We start from the raw sequence: 27,420 nt of genomic DNA, 5'->3' as shown, positions 1-27,420 counted from the left end.
CCTTTTAAATCACTAGCATTCCCCCATTTCCTGTAGTGATTGCTGGCAGAGGAGAAAATTATGTTTACTTTTATGAAGAACTGAAAAACTTGAACCCAGTTCCAATCCATTCACCAGCCATTCAAGCAGTGCACCCTTACCAAAACAGTACAAGTGCCAGTACAATTAAATAGCATGTACTTACCAAGTCGCAAAACTCAAACACCAGAAGACAAGGTATGGCTTCCACATACTGCCCAATACACTGGAGGATATTTGGGTGCTGAAGATTACTGTAAAGAAAGCAAAGGAGGGGGAGTCAAGAACACTTTGTTCCATCCCAGGGTAATAAGGTGGTAAAGCAAAGATGAACACCAACAACAAAAAAATGGGAGCGACATGGGTACATCCCTGAGGTTCCTCTCTGCCTCCCCCCTCACAAAAGCCCAAACTGAGTTTACCGGCAGTGGTTTTTCTACAGTTAGCACTTGCTAGTAATCTGCAATTTCCATAACATCTAATGTTAAAGCTTTTAAGCAAACAAACAAAAAAGCTGCGAATTTTACTGTAAAGCTTTTGGGAGAGGGCTATTTTCAGTTCTACTGTCCTAATTATTCATGGATCAGTCTTGCAGCAACTTAAGAAAATTTTATTCCAATATTCATTTTTATGGACTAGAGTCCACTTCATGAGATGCTATGTGTTTAGCGATACATGGGATTTGAAGACGTGCTAGAATAAAATGGCTGTCCAGTTTTATTTTTGCTACAACAGACTAACAAGGCTACACTTCTGGAATTCTGATCCACAAGGGATTCTGATCCACAAGGGATACAAAAGGCACAGCAACACAATTTATTAAAGAATTGCTATTCCCCATGCCTTCCACAAGCTCAGAGCTGCACGTGTAGTTATAAGATATATAATCACATTAAATAAAGTGGTACAGAACATAGAATTCAATGCAAATGCAAAGTCCAGCAGACAGAATCAGCAACTAGGACATCAACATGCAAAAGCCACTCTGGAACAAAACGCACAAAGAAAATTGTACATGCCTTTCCAAAGGTAATTAAGAGTGATTAGATCTCCTTCAAAAGACTGTTGTGGAGAAGGAGGAGCAGCGATTGCACCTGCCCTTGCATAGGTAAAAAGGTAAAGGTAAAGGTAGTCCCCCTGTGCAAGCACTGAGTCATTACTGACCCATGGGGGGACATCGCATCACAACGTTTTCTTGGCAGACTTGTTATGGGGTGGTTTGCCATTGCCTTCCCCAGTCATCTACACTTTACCCCCAGGAAACTGGGTGCTCATTTTACCAACCTCGGAAGGATAGAAGGCTGAGTCAACCTTGAGCTGGCTACTTGAACATGGCTTCCGCTGGGATCGAACTCAGGTCGTGAGCAGAGTTTGGGCTGCAATACTGCCGCTTACCACTCCGCGCCATGGGGCCCTTGCATAAGACGTGTAAATTACTCTGCATGAGGGGACAGGCACAACTAGCAAGGTTTGCTGGGCCAACCTAACCTGGTACATGGGTTGACTCTAGGAGAAGCAGCTCTTGAAGTATGGCAAGTCACAAGGTGCAAATGGCTTTATAGATTTTTTAAAAAAACACAGTCTTTGATTGAGCCTGACAGTCAATAAAAGCTCTTCACAACTTACACACTACTATTTTCCAGGATACTTCCTGATATACAAATGCTTCCTCATGCTGCTGTAAACTACTGAGATGCTACTCACAAATAAGGCTCTCCATGCCTCAAGAACCGCTCTTGCTCCTTGGGACCAGCGGTTGCTTTCAACTCTTTCACAACCACTCTTGCCACACTAGTGCCTGTGTACACCTCTCCAAGCAGAACCTGAAACACAGCCCTGTGTTAGTGTTTTCGATTTTGTTTTTTAAGTGCAGAAATCAAACAAAGGTCACCACACAATGCATATTAAGAAGAGTATTAAGAGCTGCTTAAGACCAACTTAGAATGCTTTAAGACTGTATCCTGAAAAGGTATGTTTTCGTATCTCTTGCACAAAAGGGGGGGAAACCCCCACACAAAATAGAAACAGAACAGTCCAGTTGCAAATTTTTTTTAAAAAATTCCAGCTGCTGGACCTTGGCATTTTCAGTTTACAAGTGTGCAAACACAAAAAAGCAAGACCCAGTTTAATAATGAACCAAGGACCCAACCCTTTCCCTGTAAGTTCATACCTGCATACATGCACGCATGTACGTACAGATGATGGGGAACAAGACCTGTGAGAGTCCCTGGCCCTTCCCTCTGCCAAAGACAGCAAGCAAGCACGTGTGTGTGTGCGGGGGCTGAGCTTTGTGCTTTGAAGATCTGTTTGCACACCGGCACCATAACTGCACAGAAAAAGATCATCTCTGCTTCCCTCAGAAACTGGTAGATGCTTTAGTTCCCAAGAAGCATAGTGTTAAGACTCCAAAAATTAAAGTCTCCATAGGATCACAAGACTGTGACAGAGGCTGAGAGAAGATAGCAGACTCAGTAGAGTACTGCATCTCTATCAAAACCACTGAAGACCAGAAGGTATACACAGAAGGTTACTTATATACTCCTAATAAAAATAATGCTACATTTATCATCCCAGTTACACATTCCTATGCAAAAAACAGTGCACACAAATGTTAATGCTCTTTAAACGTTTTAAAGAGCTAAAGGGTAGCAGTAAAAATATGTGAATTACTGCTGTAAACAAATGTTCTTTCAGTAAGCCTGAGAAATAGCTTTTTACCCATTCCTATAAAAATTTCCATTTTGAACTGCAAATACCAACCTGTATTAGAATAACAAATACCAAATACCCTAAAAAGTGTGTGTGTGTGCACACATGCCATGCATACACTCCCTGAAAAACTGGTTTTGCAATTGTTGCATTGGAAAAAGTTTTGAGAGGAATATATGACCTGAAAAAGCAACCCTAGAATATTAAAGACTTCTCACCTTTCCAAACCAACCATTTCCAATTTCTTGGATGTAGTTTAGATTCTGACGTGCTACTTGAGACTTTGATTCCTCTGAAATAAATAACAAAAAGTCAACATATCAATGAAAGTATAACCACAATTTGTACTGTGTTCATTACTAAATGGTTTTCTTTTTTTAAAAAAAATCCTCATACAGTTCATTGCAGAACAGTACACCAGCATATACAATGCCTTGGAAAGAAATCTGATTTGCACAACTAGGTGGCTTTCCATAACATCTGCTCAAGACATGCTTTTATAGATGAATGCTTTGATTTGACACCAGGCACTCAGCTTTGTAAGAATTCAAAAACAAAACTAAAACAAAGATAGATTAGTGTCTATTTTCCCTCTATAGCTGATGATTAACACTGTCCACAATACCATTTAACACAAATGGTATTGTCACTTGCTTTTGTGTCTTTTGCGCAGAGGTTGGCTGGACATTGTTCATCTGCTCTTACTGGCTCTTACAACTTCTCTCACTGGCTCTTACAACTGCTCATCCTCCAATGTGATATATGCCCTCATATGCCAACAATGTCCATCTGCTCTGTACATTGGACAAACCAGCCAACATCTGCCCAAAAGAATAAATGGACACAAATCTGACATTAAAAATGGCAACATCCAGAAACCAGTGGGAGAACACTTCAATTTATCAGGACATTCCATCAAGGACTTAAAGTTCACTGTAGTTCAACAGAAACCTTTCAAAAATAGAATCCAACGGGGAAGCTGCTGAATTGGAATTCATATGTAAATTTGACTCAGTCAGACTTGGATTGAATAGGGACTATGAATGGTTATCTCACTATCAGAAGTAACTGACTTCCTTAACAGAAGCAAACTGATCTCCGTATCAGAAGCTATTGTTTGCATCTACTCCGCCTACTTTGCATCTACTCAGAAGCTACTGATCTCCATATCAGAAGCTACTGTTTGCATCTACTCCGCCCTCCCCTCTCCACCTATATGTCTGACCAGTTTCTTCTTGCCCTCCATGCATCTGACGAAGAGAACTGTGATTCTCGAAAGCTTATGCTACAATAAAGTTGGTTAGTCTTAAAGGTGCTACTGGACTCTTTTTGATTTTGCTACTACAGACTCACACGGCTAACTCCTCTGCAGGTAAGGGGGAGAGAGAGAAGCAGCACTACTCCATAGTACAGAACATGCTTTACTGCAGAAGTTCTCAGATTCAATCCATGGTGTTACCAGTTGAAAGATCTCAGGTAGCAGAGTTGGAAAGCATCTTATTAGAACAGTCTCCGTTGCTATGTTATTTGGCACCCTCTACCAGGGAACTGTTTTGTCATTTTGCTGCTAGGGGTTTAACTGGATCCATGTGTGATTACAAAATCTGCAATTATTCCTAAGCATTTTCTTTCCCCCACTCCCCACAAAGGAGTCATTTCTAGTAACATTCAAAGATATTTATACATTTATTTTTCAGTGACAAAGTATCTCCATGCATATAATTAACTATTAGTGGAAATAATGTTGAGGGGAGATAACCAATCCAATTAAAAATGAGCACAAAGTAAAAATTGCATAACTGGATCCAACCAGGATCCATATGGTCAAGCATTCCATCTTGACATTACCTGGCAAACCAGATGCCTATGAAAATTCACAAGCTGGCCAAGAACAAACAAGAGCCATCTCTTCCTTGCCCCGGCATCTAGCATTGGAATATACAGCCACAAAACAAAGCAGCTTCATTTAGCTAATGTGGCTAGCTGCTCCTGATGGAGCCATCTTCCGTGAGTTTGCCTAATCCTTTTTTTAGGGGTGGGGAGGACTGCCCTGTTATATGTAAATCCATCCTAAGCCTTTGCAAAAATTTAAGGTTTTATTTCAGACTCTCAACATGGCAGACAACCACATGAGCCTCAGACAAATAATGTATGCAGGCTTAGAGCCTCCATCTTCTGATTTTCCAAACAAGAGGCTATTTTTTATCAAGGTTCACAGCTCCTATTTAAAATACTTCCAGAAACAAGATTAAGAAAGATCATCCTATTCTGGAATGGCATTCTGTGGGAGACTGATAAAATAACCAAAAAAAATTAAGGGGAGGGGGGGCTAGAACATCTGACGAAGACAGCAGAAAAGCACATTACAGAAAGTAGCATTTTTAAAAGTCAGTACGTTGAAAAACAATACATTTGCCAATATGTACACTGGGAGCTGTTTAATTAATTAGCAGGATTGCATCACAAGGACTGCATGCAAGATGTTATGAGGCTCAAAAGACCCTCCTGGGAAGCACAACAATTGTGCTTTGGATTTGCTAACAGCTATCATGAAGAGGAGCTCCATTCATGAAACCAAGCATCAGAGGACAGTCCAGTGACATGCTTAGACTGGGGGTGAGGGGAAAGGAGAGAGACATAATTCTCAGCCAGAAAGGTCTTACCTGGGGGAAGCTGGAACTGCGATGGAGGCGGCAAAGAGATGCTCGGAACCGAAAGTATGAACACTTCTGCTGGAGACTGAACAGATGGTGTGTCTTCTGCTGGTGGTGTGAAGTCTATTTCATCATCAAAGTTGTCCTCAAATTCCTATAAAAGCAAAAAGAGCAGCACAACAATAACAAAAAAAGGAATGCTCCTTAGAAACTCAGACAGGCTTAATATTTTATAACGTGCACAAAATCTGGCCCTTATTCTCAGCCAAATCAATACTTAAACTGCAGAATCAAACATTCCCAAGGTACAACTGTAATTGCTACAGCTCATCAATCTAAACGGACACTATTCCCTGTACGGCTGATGAAGGAAAAAGTCATGAAACAAATCGCATAAGCTTGCAGAAAAACAGCGTAAGGTTGGATCTTCCATCTTATGCCCAAAACCTCTTCCTGAGGGCTCTGTACACGTTTCCTCCACACTGCTATGGAACACTTCCAGCATCATAGCATTATTTGTCAGCTGTGGGAGGGAAGTAATTATTTGGGTAGCTCACTGTTTATTGTCATGTTGGCCCTGATAATGGCAGTTACTATTATTTGTTTTTATGATGGGTTTTAATCTCTTGTTTCTTTTTTAATGAAGAGTATGCATGGAGACAGTCTTTTAAAAACTGTTTTCAGAATAAGGGTATATAAATGTTTTAAATAAACAAACAAATAATCTTCCCTTAGTGAACGCTGGGGCGTTTAGCATTTAGCAACTGACAAGTTCTCTGTGATGGGTCCATTCTTTTCAAATGGCCCACCGAAGCGAGTGCAGTGGGCGTCTTCACTTGCTGCATTCAGGGAGGTGTGGAAGTCTGTTCTGTTCCGGACAGGGTTTCCAAGTTCCCAGGGGCTCAAACTGGAGGATGGGGGGATTGTGGGGGGCACGCATGGGGGAACTTGGCTCGTGCGCATGCTCCAGCAGACTTCCTTGTCATACCAGGAATGATGTCATTCCCAGCATGACAAGGAAGTGAAGGTCCTTGAGTGGGGCCAATTGGATCAAAATTGGTCCTCAGCACTAGTTTGCTGACCCAAGTTTTATCAAATTGGCTCCGCGCGGGGGCCTTCACTTTCTTGTGTTGGAATTCCCAGCATGACAAGGAAGTCCTCTGGAGCACGTAGGAGCTCCACACCCATTCTCCACACCATCCCCCACCCCTGCTGGCCTGGTAAGCAGTAGTGGGGGATGGAGGCTGTGAGTGGGGGATCCACTGCCCCCACGGGGGGAGTGGGATTCTTAGCTCCAGAGGACATTTGGTGTGGAGGAGGTAAACTTTCTTTGACTTTTTAATTGTGCTGGCTTTTAACTGTGTTCACTAGTATATTGGTTTTGACTTGTCAGACACTTGTGACATCTTGCTGCTTTGTTAGCTGTCTTGAGTTTGTGGGGATAAGGTAGATATAAATATTTAAAATAAATAAAAAACAAACACCAGGAACAGACCAAGCCCAACAAAAAGCCATGAGTGGGCCCAAGACCTCCTTCCTCCCCTGAAACTACCAGGCAATAAAACCTTTGGCACTAAAAGGGGGACATGGCCCACTGGTGGCCAAGAGGAGGGGACACTGGGCTCAGTGGAGGCACACATTTTCAGCTAAATTTGCCCAACAGACCACTTTGCTTCTCAATGTGTTAACATCATGACAGTTTCAGAATCCTACTTGCGCTGTATTTTTAATTGAAAATGCGACAAGTGGAGAAATGGGGAGCTGTTTTCAACATGCAAGCTCTCATCAGTACATAAAAATAGCATTTTGTAAAAAAAAGTGTTTTACACCAACCTTTGACAGCACCGCAAGCTTAATCACACATTATGCTGCACCTGATAGCAGCTGCAAACAATTCTTTAAGAAGATCTATGGGTTTTTTTGTAAATTGCAAAAATCCGCTCCAATAAGCTCTGCAGAATGCCAAATTTTTAGTTACAGCCCACAAGATTCGTAAAGACAAAGCCTAATGTAGCTGGGAGGCTGATGAGAATGAGTATCTTTTTACTTTGATTTTAATCTCTATAGAGAAGGTGGAGAATTTTAAAGTAAATCTTGTAGGTAGGTTTTAATGTACTTTGATAGCTTGAATTTTAGTGTGTCTATTTATTCTGTTACTCTGGTTTTACTGTAGAGACTTGTGCTGGTTATATACCGAATTAAATAAAGCTGAAGCTGAAGCTCTGCAGAATCATCCTGCAATCTGTTATCCACATGTGCACACAACAGTAATAATCTGAGTAGCATTCTTCAGCTAATCTGAACAAAGCCTTTCCTTCTTCCCTCATAAAGGAAGGCCATCTGGGTCTAGAACATACACAGATCTATACTGAAGAAAGCGGAGTATAAACTGTGACTTGCCCGCACAGAAATGAATTTTAGGGTAAAGGGGGAATTACCCTCTGTCCTCAGCAAACCGGGTACTGCTAAACCACTCGCTTTTGATGGCTGCCTGTCTCTTACAGACACAGATAAATCATCACGCACATAGCAGGCTATAATAAGCTCCACAGATGGACTCGTAACGCAAGGATCGCACCACCACCACCACCTCCAGACAAGACAGAACTCATAAAGAGGACTTAGAGCTACTCTGTTGGGAAGGCTCACCAAATACTTTATCCTACGTCACTTCTAAAGTAAGGTTTGTTCTCTCTGCAAAGAAACACACATGGACAACACTGCATAGAAATGAAAAATCCACATGTACTTTGCAAGGAGACCCTCAAACAGGAGACTTAGTCTGGGATTCAAAGAGATGCTTTTATAAAGTGCATAGTATACAACCGACTAAGAACATGAAAACAAGAAACGGACACCACACAATGCCAGATTAAAACCATTTGAAGAAATCCCTGTTATAAAAGCTGTTTGCCATACAGCACGCGAGTCACTGTTTTGGAAACACAAGTTCAGAACTAATCACAAGTTTTTATCTTGGCCTAGATTCTTGCTGAACCCTGCTCAGATCTTTTCTATCTTAACTCTGTGGCTTTTCTGTTCAAAGTTTTCCACCTACATTCCTCTTCAAAGGGGGGGGGGGTTGTAGCAGAATGATCACCCTATTGTTCCCTGTGCATGTGACAGAATGTTGTCCAGACTCTGTCCCACACCGAAAGTGTCAGCTTTCAGTGAGGTTAAGTTACGTGGCCATAGCGGAGAGGAAAGGAGAATACTTTTAGGGGTGGTATCAACATCCAAGGAAGGGAAAAAAACTAATAAAAAGGCATCTTTCACCAGTCTATTATGCTTGACTAGACAGCTGCCAAACAATATCCTGTTCATCTCATTCTTTACATTCCAAAATCCCAAATCAACCATTTGTTGAAGCTTTCATCCTCTGGCTGTGTATTAGAATATCTGATCCAAGAGAATATTAATTTTAATAACTACTACTCATTAAGAGGCCTCAGACTTTCCCACATATTACAGAGACTGCTTTATTAACTGAATTAACTGTTTTATTAACATAACCTTGTTTTTGAAAGAGCAATTTCTTCAATGTAAAAGGGAGGCATTTTTTCATTTATTTAAATCTCTTTTCATTCTAACATTTACAATAAAAGGTTTCTCAGCTCAGAAATTCAGGAAAATAAACACACACAATGAACAGTGTCTTCCATATCTGTTGCTCTGACTCTTACAGCACATCTTAGCAAGATCTGCCAGAGTAGTACAGTGGTTAGCAGGGTTGGACTAGGATCTGAGAGACCCAAGTTCAGATCTCGACTCTGCTAAAGAAGTTCACTAGATGCCCTTGGGCCAGTCATACATTCTCTCGCTCTCTATCTAAGCCACCTGGCAGGGTTGCTGTGAGGATAATACAGAGAAAGAGAAAATGAGGTACACCACCCTAAGCTCCTTAAAGACAGTGCGGCATAAAAATGTTCTAAAGTAAATCCTACTATATAAAAGGCTAAGTGTATTCAAGACAACAAGCTGGGATCAGGAGCAAAGTAGGTGGCAATGCTCATCTCCCGCCTTCATCCAGCTGGTATCACGAGTGGAGTAGGTGGCAATGCCCACCCCTCTTCACCCAGCTGGGATCAGGAGCGGAGAATGAGGTGATGCCCACCACCCCTTCACCCGGCCTGAATCAAGTGCAGAGCAGGAGGCAATGCCCACCCATCCACCCCCGTTCAACTTGCCGGAATCATGCATGGAGCAGGCAGCAATGCCCCTCCCAGTTCACCCAGCCGGAATCAGGAGTGGAGCAGGTAGCAATGCCCACCCCCACTTCACCCAGCCGGGATCAGACACAGAGCAAGTGGCAAGGCCTGCCCCTTCACTCGGCGGGGATCAGGAGTGGAGCAGGAGGCAATGCCTGCCCCCAATTCACCCGGGTGGGATCAGGTGCACAGCAGGTTGCAATGCCCACCTCCTCCTTCGCTTGGCCAAGATGAGGTGCAGAGGAGGTGGCCATTCTTGCGCCCCCCCCCCCCCAACCTTCATCCAGCCAGGATCAGTGATAGATGAGGAGGGAATTCCCGCCTGCCTGCCTCCCCTTTCTAGCGCCCGTATTTTTTCCCACAACGGGCTTTGTTACTAGTAAATAAGTAATTCTCTCATTTACTTTGAAAGTATGAGGAACTACAAGAACAAAGTTTCTTGAACATAAAAGGGGCTTTTCCTTAGTTTGTCCATTGCTAATTACTTCAAAATATATGCACAGAGCACAAGGAAGTACCAGTTTCTTATGAATCACAATCTGCTCCAGCAATGGTTCAAAAATCTGGCAGTTTTAGGGAAACCCCAAGTTAAAGCAGCAGCAGCAACAAAAAATAGCTTGAACATCACAGAATGAAGTTGAGTCTCAACAGGGAATTTTACACACCAACAACAGATACCGGACAAGAGGAATGGCGCTATTCCTTCCTTCTGTACTCACCTTGAAGTTTATCTCTTGATCTTTACAGCAGGATACGCAGTTCACCGACAGTAGCACCAGCACTACAAGGCTGCAGGCAGACAGAATCACTAACGAGAAGGGAACCTCAACTCCTGCTGCTGCTGCCCCTAGAAATTGATAAGAGCAGCAGCAAAATGAATACAGTTCTATACATTGGAACACAGGCAAAAATTTCACCTCACCTCTTCAAATCATTCACCTTTGCAACGAGGTTTTTTACCTCACCCTTGCTCCAAGGAGCTCAGCAAGACATTTTGCCCTCCTTTAGCTTAACAACCACTCTATGAGGTAGGCTAGGTTGAGCAAGATAATGGCCCCAAGGTCATTCAGTGAGGTTCTTGGCACAGCAGGGGATCAGTCCTTAGCTGAACTCCAACACTAACTCCACTGGGCTTGTACATCTACAGATCAGTGAAAACAGGCATCTTGGAGAAGAAGGTGGTGGAACGGGCTATGAGATTTCTGCCACTTTTAAGGGGGCGGACAACTTCATCATGTGGTGTGGTGCATTTGGCAAGACTTATTTATCCACTACAACACAATTCCTCCACCCCACCCTAGAGATGACATACAATAGCTTTCACATTTACGCATGCATTTTTGAACAATGAACTTGGTATTTAATAAGCATCAACAAAATCTAGCTTAGATACACCAGATCAAAAGCTTTGGGCTATAACAATTAAAGAACCTCCAGGATCAGAGGCACTATATCTGTAATTATCAGATGCTGAATATAGACAATATGCAGGGGCAGACTGGCCATTTAACTTACAGGGAATGTTCCTGGTGGGCCACTACCCCAGCCAGCCACTGGTCGCCCTGAACCAGCAGAACCAAGCCCCAGCTACAGTGCCTAAACCTTGCGGGCTGCTTGGCTGAGACCCTTCATAAGTGGTGATGGCTGTTGTCAGCTCACAAATTATTTCCTTCTGCACAGCTGCCATTTTGGGAGGGAAAGTAATGAATGAATTTAAATATCATGGTTGGCCCCAGTGAACTAAGGGACACTGCAGTGCTGGTCTCTAGCTCCACAGAGGCTCCTCAGCTTGGCTTGCTCCAGGGCCATTTTCACTTCCCAGTCTACTCTTTACAATAAGGGATCGTTTTATTTTCTATCATGCCCTACTTGTAACATTCCCAGAGCTATCTGACTGGCCCCCATCAACTATCAGATGTTAGACCAGATGGGGGCCCAGATGGTGTGACCCAGTAAGGCAGGTCTTATTACAATATCAGAGTCAATTCTCCTTTAACTACCTGTTAACTTCCACATGCCAACGAAGAATACAAGTGCATACAGGAAATTAAAAAATAAAATTTTGACTTATTTCAAATGCCTTAGTCCAAAAAAGTTAACTACAAGTTAATATTCTGTTTCCCCATGAGAATCTAACAGCAATGATTTTTACATGTTTGTCAAGCCAGGTACAGGTCTCATTTAAGAAGCAGACCATGTGAGAGACCATCAACATATGGTCAAAAGCAACTTGTACAATGTCAGAGGTTCCCGCATCGCATATGAATTCTAAGCCCAACAAGATATAGAGAGAAATGTTTCCAGTGAAAGTTCAGGAATCCTGAAGAATTGCAAAGGGAGGGGGGGGGCAATTCTGAAGTTCACATCCCCCCAAACACACACACCCTCCCTCTAGGATTATATAGGCTCTCAGAGTTCGGGGCAGGCTAGTTTCCCCTGTGCTTTTTACATTTAACGGTTTCTTAACATTCTCTGCCTCCTTGAGTACATTCAGTTCTTATCAGGTCTTTGGGGGGGGGGCTGTTTGTAAATTATACAAAGCCATATTTTTTTGCATACCTTGGAAGACCCCTCCATTGTCTGCAAGTGGTCTGATTTGGGGGGGGGGGGTTGTAATTGTCTTGGGGAAGGCATTTTGTATATAGTGATACCCTAACTGCTCAGGCAGGCAGCTTAACTCGTTCTTCCAAAGGCACTGAGCCCAAGAAATAGTTGACTGCACAGATTCCTCAATGGTCATGATCAAATATTCCCTCAAATGCTGACATGTATGTCATTCAAGGTGGTACTGATGCAAGGTTATAAATTACACCATTCTGCCATCCTTTCAAAAGGCAATTCAATGGCTCCTGTATACCACATTAATCTTGTTAAGCAAACTTCCTACTTGGCTTCCAGAGAAATGCATCCAGAGTAATTTAATTTTACTCATCCCAGTAGTAAAATCACATTTTGTTTGAGTTTTAGGATTGATGGTACCACTGGTTTTAAGTACAGTCTCCCTTACCAAAAGGCACACACGGCATGCAATCCCCTAAGAACATGAAAGCATTCTTGCATTCAGAGAAGTTAATGCAGTCGAATAAATGCTCAACTATGAATATTTTACAAAACAATGATAGCAAATATGATACCTTACTGTCATAAGCAACTGCTTTATTGTGAAAATTGCCTCTTTTAATGAACTTGCAAGGCTTGCTCATCTGAGATGGAAGAATAAGCTGCACAGACAGAAGTGCTGTGCTCAGAATTCATCTTCATGGACACATTAAACCAGCCCCAAAGGAACAAATAATCCACATTCTGTGCTAAACAAGCAAAGCCAGAAATTAACCAAGGGAAGACCAAGGGAGGAAGAATGTGCCGTAATTAAATCTTATTCAGTGCGGGGCAGGGAATGCTGCCAAGTTACTAGGCCTCTCCCTTAACAAACAAAAACACCACAGCTGTTACATCCTCCTCTAATGCCCATTTCGTGTTAGATCTTTGTGTGAGCTACAACATCCTGCTCAGTAAGGACTGCCTTGAAGAAACCCACCAATAAAGAAATTGGGTATGAAAGAATGCAAGTTAACAGATCACGGCACAGCATGTCAGTTTTTTGTTTTTTGCCCAGGTAAGAAATTTCAGCCCAGTTCCTTGTCAGTGGCACCACTGGGCTGCTTCTCCCCACACCTACCCTATACTTTTCCTGCCCCAGCCTCTTCCCACACCACTTCTTTCCCTCTCACGTAGTTTTACCACCATGCTTCTCTTTATGCACCCCGTCACCCGAGTGAGTTGTAGAGCATGGGGGCTAAACACTCAAGACAATTTTCAAACCTACAAAACGGCTGCATCATGGAATATCATAAATATTATAAGTCAGTGATCATTCAGTGGCAGCATCCTGGGCAAGATCCAAATATTTAACTAGTCAAATACCAAATCTTGTCACTGACAACTTATGAGCACGTGTAACACATAATATTATGATCAAAAAGAGTCCAGTAGCACCTTTAAGACTAACCAATTTTATTGTAGCATAAGCTTTCGAGAATCAAGTTCTCTTCGTCAGATCTGACGAAGAGAACTTGATTCTCGAAAGCTTATGCTACAATAAAATTGGTTAGTCTTAAAGGTGCTACTGGACTCTTTTTGATTTTGCTACTACAGACTAACACGGCTAACTCCTCTGGATAATATTATGAGGCTCTCATATCATCTCCCTACACTGATTATGTTCCTCAGGATTTAAATGAAGACATTTTCTACTGGAAACCTGTGACAGCTTTTCCCCCCATCCTCCGCAATGACTCAAATACTTAACAGATCTATCGTTAAAAATAGAAAATGGTTTGATAATTAAAGCCAGTTTAAAGCATCTCTAAAATGAACCAGGTATGGCATTTCAGTCAGAGAGAAAGAAGTGACAGAAGGTACTTTTTAACTGACAATATAGAAATGATGAAGATGAAAATGAGCATGAAGTTTTAATTCTACAGTTTGTACTTTTACCTAATTACAAGAGGCTTGCAAGCAGTCACTTTCTTGGCTGCCTCTGGTGAGTAAGAACCGCCTGCATGTGAACAGAGAGGGCATTTCTGAGAAACTAGACGAGAGGGTTCTCTGCTCCTCCGCTTTTCACACTCTTCATGACCCACAAGTAACTAACATAATACATAAGCAGGCTAAATTAAGTTGGATGAGAGCTAGTAACATTATTCAAAACTGGATTTACAAGGACCAGCTGAAATTATAGCCCACCAAAGCTAAACTCAGGAAACTGTCTTGCCGTCACAGAAATAAGAGCTTCCAGATAGGAAGGAGCACTAGACATTTCAGGAAGCCTGACATGGTCCAGGAGTTCAGTTAGTCAATTTGAGCTGACTGTACCGAATCAGTCACCATGCTGGTTGGTAAGCTGCCTCTTATTCAGCCTTGCAAACACCCTCCCTCACAAGGCCTGGATTCAGCACCAGCAGGAGAAGACAGAATGGTCAGGCATCCCCCCACCATGTCTGGATCCAGCTCAGGCCAAGAGTTCCTTTCCTCGGAACTATAAAGTGCCATCCCAGAGGGCACATTGAAAAAATGGCAGCAGCCAGACACGCCTCCTTTATTTGTCTGTCTGTCTGTCTGTCTGTCTGTCTGTCTGTCTGTCTGTCTGTCTGTCTGTCTGTCTGTTTGTTTGCTGAATGTCTGGGCTTCCTTTCTGTAAAAAGAGTTATGCCCAAGGTGGTTTACAACAGGTAAATCAGTTAAAGCAACAGCAAACGGAAAAATGATTATGCCTAGCACTAAGTTTGTTTATTTAAAATATTTTACCCCGCTTTCTCCTAGAACCTGCAAGATGAAATATACAAAACAAAATGCAATTTAAATACATAAAACCTTGCATGCCCTCCAATACAATGTAGGAACAGATGATGTGCCTTCAGTTCATTCTGGGCTGGTGGCACTTATGACATCACAGCTCACTCAGGGCCATGATGGCAAGCCACGGGCTAAGAGCTCAAGGGTCATTCCCGCACCCTTCCCAAACTTTAAATTGCCTGCAGAAAAAGAGGGACGAATGCTTAGCTAACTTGACTGCTGCCAATTCCCTCTCTTCCTCCCAAGCTATTAACCACTATCAGCAAGGTCACAGGAAGAAGATAAAGCAGTCTTTTTATCATGCTGGACCAAGAATTCACTAAAATCTTATTTTAATTGATTTTGGATTAATTTTAAATTGCTATTGCTACAGGAAGTTCTGAGAGCTTTTCATTTTTTTGGCTGAAATCTGGTAATTGCTGAGATGACCAGATAAACACCTGCTGGTGGTCCCTGGCTCCAAGGATGCTCACCTGGCCTCAACCAGGGCAAGGGCCTTTTCGGTCCTGGCACCGACCTGGTGGAACTCTCTGTTTGTGGAAACTAGAGCCCAGCAGGATTTGTTATCCTTCTGCTGGGCCTGTAAGACAAAGATGTTCCACCAGGCATATGGCTGAGGTTAGGGTGTGGGTGAGCTCCTTTGCTGGTCTCCTGTTGAGGGGGGATCATAACCCCCTTCCTCCTAGCGACTCACCTAATGCTGTATACCATCTCCCACCCTATGAGATGTACTGAGTTGGGTTCAGCAATACAGGCTGCCATGTAGAATTGCTGTCTTCTTGTACTGAATTTTATGTTTTAATGTGGTTTTATTACACGATGTTATGTGCTCTGAGCCCACCTGTGGGGAGAATGGACTATAAATTTAATAGTAATAATAGTTGTAAAATGTGCACTTAAATTTTATGGTTAACGTACTGGCTAAGTGCTGTAATAATAATAAAGAAAGAATAGTAATAATACAGTAATTCTTCTAAATAATGCAGTGTCATTTTCTTTCTAACTCATTTCAGTTCTTGCCTGACCCCTTGGGTATGAAGAGACAGAGTATTGATTGATTGACTTCACTGATACCTCACTTTTCTCCCCAATAAGAACCCAAAGCAGCATACATCACTTTCCTCTCTCTCCATTTTATCCTTACAATAACCCAGTGAGGCAGTTTAGGCTGAGAGTCACCCAACAAGCTTTCAGGACAGAAGGGGGATTCAAATTTGGGTGCCTCGGATCGTACCACCCAAATTTGGATGCCTCGGATCTCAGCCTAAACTACCAGTGAGGTAGTTTAGGCTGAGAGTCACCCAACAAGGTGTCAGGACAGAAGGGGGATTCAAATTTGGGTGCCTCTCTAAACCGCTATACCACAGTGGCTCTCAAACATCAGTATTAAGGATCATGTAATAAATTTGAGGTGATAATGTCAGAAAGGAAAAAGTTGCAAGGTTCGAAACAGCAGATGCAAGAATTTTTACCTGAATGTATAATATTGTTTTAGAGGTGTTAGTTACTCCGCAATAATTCTATTGCACAGCTAATATAAACAGCGTAATATCTTCAGGGAGAGACAAGCATTTTGGTTTCAAAAAGTGTTTATAATTGTTAACCGCAACCAACCCCATCAGCACCTACATAAACCACAGGTTGAAAAAAAAAATTCAGAACTAATTTTCACTTCTGTTTTTGAGAATCCTGTGAAAAAGGAACAAACTTCAAAAGAATCAAGTCCGTTTTTGGAGATGCATCAAAGCTTTCAGCAACAGTACAGTTGAGGCCAGAATTGGAAAGAAAATATGGAAGATAAAATAAACCCCTCCATAGCAGCTGGAAAATATGGAGAAGTGAAAAGCTACAAAAAAGTGAACACCTCAGATAAGAAAGGTGCAAGTCACAGTTGTGACAAAATGAGAAAGATTTCAGTGTTCTGTTTGCAGACATGAAAGTTACCAGGCAAAAATTACACCCTGCGAGCTGTACAGAGCTTCCTTCTTCACCAAAAGATCTGAGTCCAATGGCATGTCAAAGACCAACAAGATTTCCAGGGTGTAAGATCTCAAGAGTCGAGCTCCCTTCCTCAGATATATACCCTGGAAACCTAGTTGGTCTTCAGAGTGCTACTGGACACAGATCTTGCTTTTCTACTGCAGACCAACATGGATACCCACCTGAAACTGAGGACTTGGCAGGTAAGAGGTCTGACAGGTAAGAGAAGAGCAACTCTTGCCAGGTCATATATTTTCTTCAATTTTTCTTCCTTCCTTTTCTTTTCTATTACTGTTCATTTGACCCAGAGGTCTCGAACAGCCGCTAAATTTCATTTTTTTTCATCATTTATAGCCCATCTTCCTCCCCAATGAGGATCCAAAGCCGCTTACAATCATTCTCTCGCCTCCATTTTTTCCTCCTAACAAACTCTGTGAGACGGTCGAGGCTGAGTATGGGACTGGCCCGAGGTCACCCTGCAAGCTTCCACAGTCAAGCAGAGAATGGCCTTTTGTATGTGTGATACCAGCTTAATCGTGCCTCCTTTTCCATTTCCTTTAGGGATCGTTCGTCGAGAAACTTTTGCAGAATACACAGTTTGAAAATCACATCTGTCATCTTGGTGGTGTGGCACCTTTCTCATCATGTTCTGATTCTCCCTAATGCCAGTTCTGGGGGACATGTTAAGGACTGGAAGTCGTGTCTGAGTGGTGATCTGAAAAAGCTCCTGTTGCTACTAAGCCCGTGCTATGTTCCCCATCAATGTTTCTTCAATTGCTGTCCCAAGAGTGGGCAATATGTGGCCACAGAGCAATTTTTGCAGCCCTTGATCTCCTCTGACATTAAGAAGAGTGGTGGATTGGACCACTGCATTTGCATGCCATATGTACGTATCTTTATTGCTTCAGCACAGCCATAGCAAATAACAAGGAAATTACAAAATTATTAATACAAATTACTACAGCATGCCATATGGTGTACAACAGATATATGTGCATCTGTAGATAAATTGTCGGCGTGCAGCAGATAGCAGCAATTTGACAGTGACTCCTTAGAATGTCTGCCCCACGTTTACATTTGTGCTTATCCCTTCACAGGTACTGTGGCGATCACTGATTGTATATACCAAAGAATACTGCTTTGTAAACTCTTTGAGTTTTGTGGGCAGGATTTCCCACTCCTGTAGTTAGAAGTTCTTTAGGTCATGAATAGTGTGGAAAGGATACGCTTGTTCCCCTGTGAGGCTTCTGGCCATCTCACCAATGGGCTGAGTACTGAACAGTGCGTTGTCTGCAAGCTGTGCAATAAAATGGATGTGGAACAGCTATCATGTCTGATCTGGGTTAGGACTTTAGTACATTGGAGAGAAACTGCCTGAAATATCCCAGGAGATTGCCAGAGATGGTATCCAAACATATTCCAGAAATGAGACTCGCTTTGGCATCTTTGGGTAAGGGTGCACGCACAATGGTCAAGTTTTAACCTTTATCCTTTACGTGTGATGGATTTTAAGTTTTTAATGTGTTAATTGCACCAAACCTTTGTGAAAGGACAGGATACAAATCAAATTGTCTTAAAGGAGCATGCTTATGCACGCCAGTGTGATGTATTGGCTGGAGTGATGGACTAGGATCTGGGTGATCCAGGCGCAATTTTCAATACATCTGGTATTCTCATGGAGAAGAATTCTCCCTCCTTAAAGGAGGAGGAGACACCTTAAGTATCAAACTTCACATGACATGGGAGAGCCATGTTCAGAGTTTCAGATATATCTTCAAATCTTTTTTTAAAAAACAGCTGGGAGACATTAAAATTGGGTCCATAGTACCGTGAGGGTTAACCCTTTTCTATACTGTTTTCATGATAGAAATTTCCCATCCTTTCCTCAAGCTATTAGACAGTTTCAGGTAAATAGCTATGTTGGTCTGCTATAGAACAGCAAGGTTCAAGTCCAGTAGCACCATAAAGACCAACAAAATTTCCAAAAAATTTTGAAAGGCACACTCCCTTCATCAGATACCTATTAGAGCTATTAATAGCTATCATTCTATTAGTGGGAGGGAGAATATGAATACCTGTACTTCACCAACCAGGACTGGAGGCGAGGGGAAGCAGTACACACCAGGAACACTGCACAAGGTTTTAAAAAAAATCAAACCCTTCCATTCCCAGAACACAACCCCAATCCAAATCAGGTCTCCCTGCAGCTAGAAATACTGTGGGAAATCCAAGTGTGGATTACCTTGACCCTAACTACAGCCTAAGTCTGCAGCGGTCCTAGCAATCACATATAATAATAGCCAAATGGCCTCCCATGAGGATACTTAAATCCGCGGATCAGTGGAGCTAGGCTAGAAAACAGATGCTTCTGCAATCTTGGGGGATCCCCCAGGGTTACAGAAAAATCTCTATGGTTTAAAAAATACATTTGGAGGCTTAATCCCCCCCCCCCGCTCAAAATAAACATTTTATGCACATGTGCAGAAAATGCACTTCCCTCTTCCTCTGTCATGTTCAGCAGTGAACGAAGCAGAGGTGGGGGGGGGGAGAGGAAGATCCCTGAAATCCCCCATCCCACGCTTCTCCTGGGCCATGCCGAAAAATTTAGCTGTTTAAAAAATTACTGCCAGGCCCCAATCCAGATCACCATGCGCCTGATCCAGAGTGAGGCCTCATGACAATTCTTAAATAGCTAAAAGTGCCTATAAATCAGCATTGTGGGGAAGAGCAGTGGCAGCAGCCTGCATGTTAGCTCTGAGGAGATGGAGGGAGGGGAGGATGGAAGAGGCTCCAAGTGACTAGGTAAGAAGTCACCGCAGGCCAATCAGCTGCAGGGGTCTGGGAGCCAGCCTCACATCTCCCCTGCACACTTGACATGGCAGCAAGTCAGGAGGCAGCACCTCAAGAACAAGAAAAGGCTGAGGAGGGTATGGTGGGCGGGTAGAAATATTGATAAGGAAAGGTACTTGAGGGGAGATTAACAGGGAAAGTTGGGTGGAAACATTAACAAGGAAATGTGAGGGTTGAAAGATTAACAGGAAAGGTGATTTCCAAGCATCCCTTCCAAACACCTTTCCCTTTGCCTCCCTCCAAGTACCTTTCCCCTTTGCCCTTTCCAAGAACTCATCTCCTTTCCCCCCCTCCCCAACACCCTTCCCCTGTGGAGGGGGAACAAAGAGGAACAGTGTTTGGAAGGGAGATAGCAAAGGGGAAAGCTCTCTGCGAGGGAGAGTTGCCAGATGTCCAGCACAGCTTTCTGGAATCCCACCATACAATTTTTGCAGGGGCCCAACTTGTAATAATTATATCAGCCAAACAGCTAGTGCCGTAACCGCACCTCATGGCCCACCACCATTGCCATCTTTAGAATGAGCCATCCAAAATTTTACCATCATCTGTGCACTATATGTGGGGGCCCAGCATACCTTTTGGGATGGCCTCTCCCGATATGTTCCCCGGAGGTTGCTTCGATCAGCCAATAAGCACTTGCTGATGGTCCCTGGCCCCAGGGAGGTCCGCCTGGCCTCTACCAGAGCCAGGGCCTTTTCGGTCCTGGCTCCGACCTGATGGAACTCTCTGTCTGAGGAAACTAGGGCCTGGCAGGATTTATCATCTTTCCGCCAGGCCTGCAATACGGAGATGTTCTGCCAGGCATTTGGTGGCGGCTAGGCTGTCCTCTCGCCGGCCATACCACTGAAGACCATCCACCACCCATGCAGGAGCTCATAAGTGTGAGGCAGGGCATGATGCAAGAGCCAAGCCCTGCGTCTAAAATGCTGTATTTTAATATTTATATTAGCCAATTTTAATTGTATATGGAATAATGTTTTTATAATGTTTTTATTGTTTTTAATCTTTATGTAAAAATCGTATGTTGTTACACCGCCCTGAGAGTGTCTGACGGGGAGGGCGGTCTAGAAATGTAATAATAATAATAATAATAATAATAATAATAATAATAATAATAATAATAATAATCTGAACTCCAAAGGCATATCAGGAGGCATCCTCAGCATCCGCATAACAGGGGCAGAAGTTCATTTACCCACAGATGCAAAATCCACATTTTAATATTTTCCTGCAACACTATAAACTTTCTATGGTTTGGATTGGCTTTTAACAGCCAGGATTAAACAGGTATGTGGTCCATTCAACAACATAAACTTTTGAGATTTTGCTGGAGATGTTAAAATTCTACTTATAATGTTATTGGGATGAGGCAATAAAGATGTTTCGATTAGAGGAAATCTTGAAAAGGGAAATAAGAGAGTCCATTCTGAGCCAATAAAGCTATACTGCAACATGAGATCCATGGAAGGAAAAGAAATAACCAAGTCTAAAAGAGATGCAATCCAACAGAATTGGAAGGAAGGAATAAGCAACAGAAATGGAGGAGCAGAAGAGAGATTCTAGTAACAAGGGGCTCGATTGCATAGAATGAGCCTCAAGCCCAAAACCTAAATCTCAGTCAAGGCAGAACCCCAGAGGAATCTCAAAGCAGAGTGGGTCACAGCAGTACACAAACGATCCACGTAAGTCGTAGATCCCAAGGAAGCCATTCAACCCTTTGAAGACTGTGGCATATGCAGAAGTGACATCTTTCAGCCTAACACAAATACATACCTTGCACCCCCCCCCGAAAAGTAAATCCAACCCCCCTACACATATGCAGTATGACTATTAAGCCTTCGCTAACAAAGGAACTCTGAGAGCAGAGGTGACAAATTCCTTTCTGTTGATGAAGAATTCAGAGGGGCAACATAAAAGCAATATTCAGCAGGCAAAGAGCCCAGATGAAGGATCTCTACCATTGTCTGGGTCCAGTTCCCTTCCCATGCAGTTTACCTCATTAAAACACAGCTTTTTGTTAGCTCTAGTTTAGAACTAAGACCCCCCCCATTCTATACAGTTTCATGAGAAAAGGATAGCTTTGCTCAGTCACTCCACTGATTCCATCTTACACTTCAACTGCATCAATACACTGCCTCTTATTCCTCCTTCAGCTGCCCACCAGCTTTGATCTAGCACATCACCCTTCCCCAGCCATTTATCACCCTTTCACCCAGATCCTGTCATCCAAAGTGGGATTTCAAATGACATGAGCAATGAGGGGTATGAGAAGTAGGGGTGGTAGTGGTAATTATTCCAGAATGACAGACTAGGAGAGTATAATCTTGTTGATAAAGCATGTGTTCTTTCATCTTCTATACACTCTTTGGTGGCAGGCTTCATCTTCCTAACCTGCCTTCCATCACCGATTCTGTCCTCAAGCAAAGTTCTACAGAAAGAAGCTGGGTTGGAGCTCCATCCTGTGTGGAAGTCATGCCATCAGACCTGAGAGCGCCACTTCCTACTGCAGATGCATGGTCAACTGCACTTTTCCTAGTATGAGGCACTCTATCCAAGCTTACAGCCCACTGCTGTCACCCATTCCAAAGCTTCCTTTCACTTCTTGAGCACCCCTCTCCCCCACAGCCCCATTTCCATCACCAAGGATGAGAATCTGACCCTCTGAGAATGCTCTTGAAATCCATTAAAATGGATCAGTTAATGCTTGTTTTCACAGTAATTCCCCCCAAGGGATGCTTTTTGTATTTTCTGTGCCTGTAGGGCAGAGATATCACCTGGAAGGTACTTTTGGCTTTCTACACCACACTAACTGTACACACATCTACACACAGTACCAAGAAAGGCTCAAAGGTGATTCTCAGTGTCACGTGGCCAGCTGGCAGAAGCCTAAGAATTTACACACAGTACCAAGAAAGGCTCAAAGGTGCTTCTTGGTATCGGTGGCCACCTGGCAGAAGCCTAACAATTTGGGTAACATAGTGGAGATCCACTTCAGCAACTGCAAGGATTGCCAATGTTGGTCCAAATGCAAAGGGCATCGAGCTCCTTACAGTTGCACAATAGGCAGAATTTCAGCTAGTATAGCTTCCCTCACACATACTTCATGACAAACTCTGCTCTTAATGAAATCCCATCTTCTACACAGCCACTGAAGATACAAGAGCTTTGTTCTCCTTCCTAGTACTGAACCAAGAGAGCGGCAACTTCAACAAGTGAACATGACGTACAGAAACATGATGATCACATTTGGAAGTTGTAAGACAGTTCTGTTAAAAGGTGGGGGGATTTTGCATTGGAAAAAAAATTCAGGACACAAGCAGGTAACAGCAGTTTCAAGACAACCTTCACTTCCTGTATCCCTATTTACACAGCAGTTCCAAATGACTTTACAGAAAAAACTACTGTTTGGTCTTCCTTTCTCTGTCACACACATATATAATACTGCAACAAAGTTCGGCTGAGACAGGGAGGATAAGCAGGCATGCTTTGCTGTTGACCTATGGAGGTGGAAATGAGGAAGCACTTGAGGCTGCAGGTGCCTCAAGCACCCCCTGCTTCAAATGTTCCTTCTTATTACAAAAAATCCATACAAATAGAAAATTAGCACCACATGAAGAAAGGTTCTAGTCCTCCTTTTTTTCTTGTGCTCAGATTATCTATTTGGAAGGAATTTTTAACAGAGAAGTATTCACAAAGTGGATCAGCCATCATCTTCTGCCTGCACTCTGAAATGGAGCAACTAGGGAGGCAGGTTTCAGACCAGGAAAACTGTGGGAAGCAGGTCAGATCTTCTCCCACCAACTTCTTTCCTTGATTCAATCACAGGAATGCTAACCATGGATTTCCCAGAGTCATGCCTGGTTTGGCATCACAAACACGATGCTATGACTCTTCATCTGCAACACAGAAATACCTAGATCTTGCTCTTGTTTCTTAAAAGTCTTGTTATTTAGTGCATTTATAGAATGTTATTTGTGCATTTATAGAACAAAGCATCACAGTATCAGACTTAAACCAGAGACGCACAGGTTCAAAAAACCCCTCAGAGATGAATTTCACTGAGGAATCTCAGGCCAGCCCCCTCTTCCCAGACTCACAAGGATGTTGTGAAAATGAATTGTAAAAAAAAAAGGGCGGGGAATAAAAATTAGTGGGTGAATTGGGGCCAGTCACTCTCTGCCAGCCTCCCCTACCTCACAGGGTTGTTGTGAGGCTCAAAGGAGGAGGGGGAGAATCATGAAACACTCTGGGCAAATTGGGGCCAACCATTCCCCCTCAGCCTCCCCTACCTCACAGGGCTGTTATGAGGATTCAAGGAGGAGGGGGGAGAACCGTGGGACACTTTGGCGAATTCGGGCCAGCCATTCCCTCTCGCCCCTTCCACCTCACAGGCTTGTTGTTAGGCGGAAGAGAAGCCTCCCAGGTGGCCCCGACTCCCTCGGAGGCAGCGAAGAGCCATCAGGCCCTTGGCAAGAGCTGCGCCTTCCGCCCTGGCAATCGCTCAGGACCAGAACCGATCCCACGGAAGGCTCCCGCCGCCCGGGCAGAGGCCCCGCCGCCCCCACCCCCGCGCCTCACCTGCACCTGCTTGCGGAAGTGGGACGGCCGCGCCGCCGCCCAGGAGCAGCAGGAAGAAGGAAAGCTGGGACGCCAGGCCGAGGCCGGCGCCGCGGGGCGAACCCCCCCGCCGCCGGCGTCTCCCGCGCATGCCGCGCTCACGCAGCGCCCGCCGGCCGCCCGGCTCTCTCCCCCGCCGGCTCCTCAACGCCGCCCTCCGCCGGGCCTCCCGGCCGCCGCGTCTCCCCTCAGCCCGCGCGGCTCGGCGGCCCCCCGCATCGGTTCCCGCCGAGGAGGAAAAGCGGGGAGCGGTCGGGAAAGCCCACCGCGGCGGCTCCCCTCACGCCACCCGGCCGGCCGCATCGCCACCGGCCACGGCCGCGGCAGCCCCTCTCGACGCCGCCATCTTCCGGGCTACCTGAGAAGGGGGCGGGCCGGCTGGGAGTGACAGCGCCCGCAGCCAATCGTGGGCCGATCCGCTCCCCCGCAGAGCACAGGAGAAGGGGGGGAGAGGGGATGAGAAAGGAAAGAGGGCGGGTCTGAGCCGGGATATGGACGGGTGGAAGGGACCAATCGGGCTCGCTCTCCGAGAGGAGCGCGAAGCAGAGGCTCGGTCAGGGATGGGACTATTCGCCCCCCTTCGCTCTCTTTTATATTTTAAAAAATTGGACTCGGTGTATTGCGGAAGCCTTACACTGTGACGAGCAGGTTGTGCCAATTTTTAAAATCTATACATATTTATAAATTGTTTCACACACATACATATATTTGAGGGTTGTGTTCGTGTATAAATTATAATTATATACTGGGTCTAAGTATTACAATTACATTGTTAAATATGTATGTATATTTATGTACATTTCACGTGCATATGCGTATATAATGTTTTATACATAATACTTTGCATAAAAATAGATAAAATAATATTTATCTTTTGGAATTATACTTTGCATATATGAGTGTATGTGTGTGTGATACTGATATATGTGTATATATTGTATACTATATCTACATGTATTACAATTACATTCTAATTATATGTATGTATTTCACGAGGATGTGTATTTACAAGTAAAAACTTTACATGAATAATATTTGGCATTATTATAGGTATAAAATAATACTTTGCATGTATAAAGATATCATAATTTGTTTGTGTATACTGTGTATTTATTATAGATAATTCTGTATTTGTAGCATTTTTCAGTGTTCAAAACATTCCATGTTTATTAGCAGCCACTAATCCATCCTTACAAGCAGCCTTGTAATGTAGGCCAATTACCCCTGTATCTCCCCTGGGGGTAGGTGCTGGGGTAGTGTGGCCCTCCTAAGACCATTTACAGTACCATCCTTTGCAGACGTACTACATCTCTTGCAGTCCATTTAATTCAATGGGCTTTGAAGAGTACATCTCTGCTTAGGCCTGCTGATATTTAGGCCACTGGCCTCCCAGTACCTCAGCTGCCAGGCCAGGAGTTCTACATTGATGGGAATGCACTCTATGTATGCTCAGTGGCACCATCCTACTGTTCCTCAAAACAGAGAGAAATTGCAAGGAGCCATATTGATTCATGGGAGTGGGGGGACTCAAAGCAACAGCATGGTTATACTTTTGTTAGTGCGACTTAAAATGTTCCCAAACTTTAGATCTTACCAAGCTCTTTTTCAGCTTGGGAAACCAACAGCATCTTTTTTTAGTTCTCCTCTCTGCCTTTTTTTCCCTCCTTAACATCCACTGAACTCTTTAATAATGTATTATTTCACACATTATAACATATTAATTTAATGCATTAGATTGTCTCACTAGTAAATTGTTCCACTACACATTTTGTGAGAAGGACCATTCACTCCCCCAGTACCATCAAGCCAGCCACTTAAGATTTCAACCACTCTGAGGTGCTGAGAATGACCCCCTAAATCTGAGCTTTCAGGGCCAAAACTTGAGACCCAGCAACCTTATGGATGTGTGAAAGATGCCCCCCTCCTCATATGCACACAAAGATTTAATCGCTAAAGTCAAAGGGAAGGGGCTGAACTCTGATATCAACTCGTACTGATAAAAATAAGGCATCCACAAATGGCATAAAGAGGGACAAAACAAGGACAAAGGTTGGAAACTAGTAAATTGGGACAGGTGGAGTATGGATAAATGGAAGCAGGTGAAACAAGACATTCAGATTGAAAATGTGGGAATCTGAGCACTTAAAATACACTATTAAAGTGCATTTAATTTTCTCTTGTATTTTCGCAATGGCTTTTTGCTAACACACTAAAGACTGATGACGATGACTATTAAAATGCTGATAGTTATTTTCATCTGCAAGCCACTAAGTCTGGCAGCGCCGCAAAGTGATCAGAACATCGGACTACGATGTGGGAACCCTCAGATCCAAATCCCCACTCAGTCATGAAGCTCGCTAGACAGCCAGGGGCTGGTCACGCTCCCTCGGGATAACCTACCTTACTAGTTGTAAAGATCAAATGGAGGGAAAAGGAAACAAATATTCCACACAACTTCTTTACACAACAAGTGATTAAATGTGACATTTGCTGCCAGAGGACATGATGGCCACAGGCACAGATAGCTTTCAAAGGGGATTAGGCAGATTTGGGGAGGCTAGGTCTATCAGAGGCTACCAGCCATGGTGACTAAAGGGAACCTCCATGTTCAGGGGCAGTAAACCAATACTAGTGCCAGGAGGCGGCATCAGGGGAAGGCCCAAGCCTCTATGCCCTGGTTGGCCACTGTGTGAGACTAGATGCTGGGCTAGATGGTCCGCTGCTCTGATCCAGCAAGACTCTACTTATGTTCTTAGATACAGGGATTCCAAGGAGGTGAACAAGAGCACAACATTCCAGAAGCCCTAATCACTATATGGAACTGGGAAACTGAGCCAAGTGCAGCTATCACTCATCATCCCCTTTATTTAGGGAGAAGGGAAGGGAAAGTGAGACCTTGTCTCTCAGTCTAACCTCTCTCACAGGATGGTTGTGAGAATAACCATGGAGGCGAACCCTGAGCGCCTTGGGAGCCATTAAACAATGTGTAGCTAGACAGGCATTACAATCTGGGCTGATGTGAAAGTTTG

General features: G+C 43.6%; 1 protein-coding gene across 1 annotated transcript in view; it reads right to left on the bottom strand.

Moving 5' to 3' along the window:
* The window catches only part of LMTK2 (lemur tyrosine kinase 2), a 51,483-nt gene extending 26,753 nt beyond the window's left edge, over positions 1 to 24,730 (bottom strand). Inside the window, exons 1-6 of the mRNA XM_054992400.1 lie at positions 24,353 to 24,730; positions 10,309 to 10,436; positions 5,391 to 5,535; positions 2,946 to 3,019; positions 1,723 to 1,841; positions 185 to 272 (exon numbers count right to left, since the gene is read on the bottom strand). Of these exons, the coding sequence (XP_054848375.1) occupies positions 185 to 272; positions 1,723 to 1,841; positions 2,946 to 3,019; positions 5,391 to 5,535; positions 10,309 to 10,436; positions 24,353 to 24,482 (684 nt within the window). The 5' untranslated portion in view covers positions 24,483 to 24,730. The remainder of the gene's footprint in view (positions 1 to 184; positions 273 to 1,722; positions 1,842 to 2,945; positions 3,020 to 5,390; positions 5,536 to 10,308; positions 10,437 to 24,352) is intronic.
* Positions 24,731 to 27,420: the final 2,690 nt, after the last annotated feature.

This window comes from Eublepharis macularius, chromosome 12 (assembly GCF_028583425.1).
Source record: "Eublepharis macularius isolate TG4126 chromosome 12, MPM_Emac_v1.0, whole genome shotgun sequence".
Classification (NCBI taxonomy): Eukaryota; Metazoa; Chordata; class Lepidosauria; order Squamata; family Eublepharidae; genus Eublepharis; species Eublepharis macularius.
This window is presented reverse-complemented; position numbering and strand designations above follow the sequence as displayed.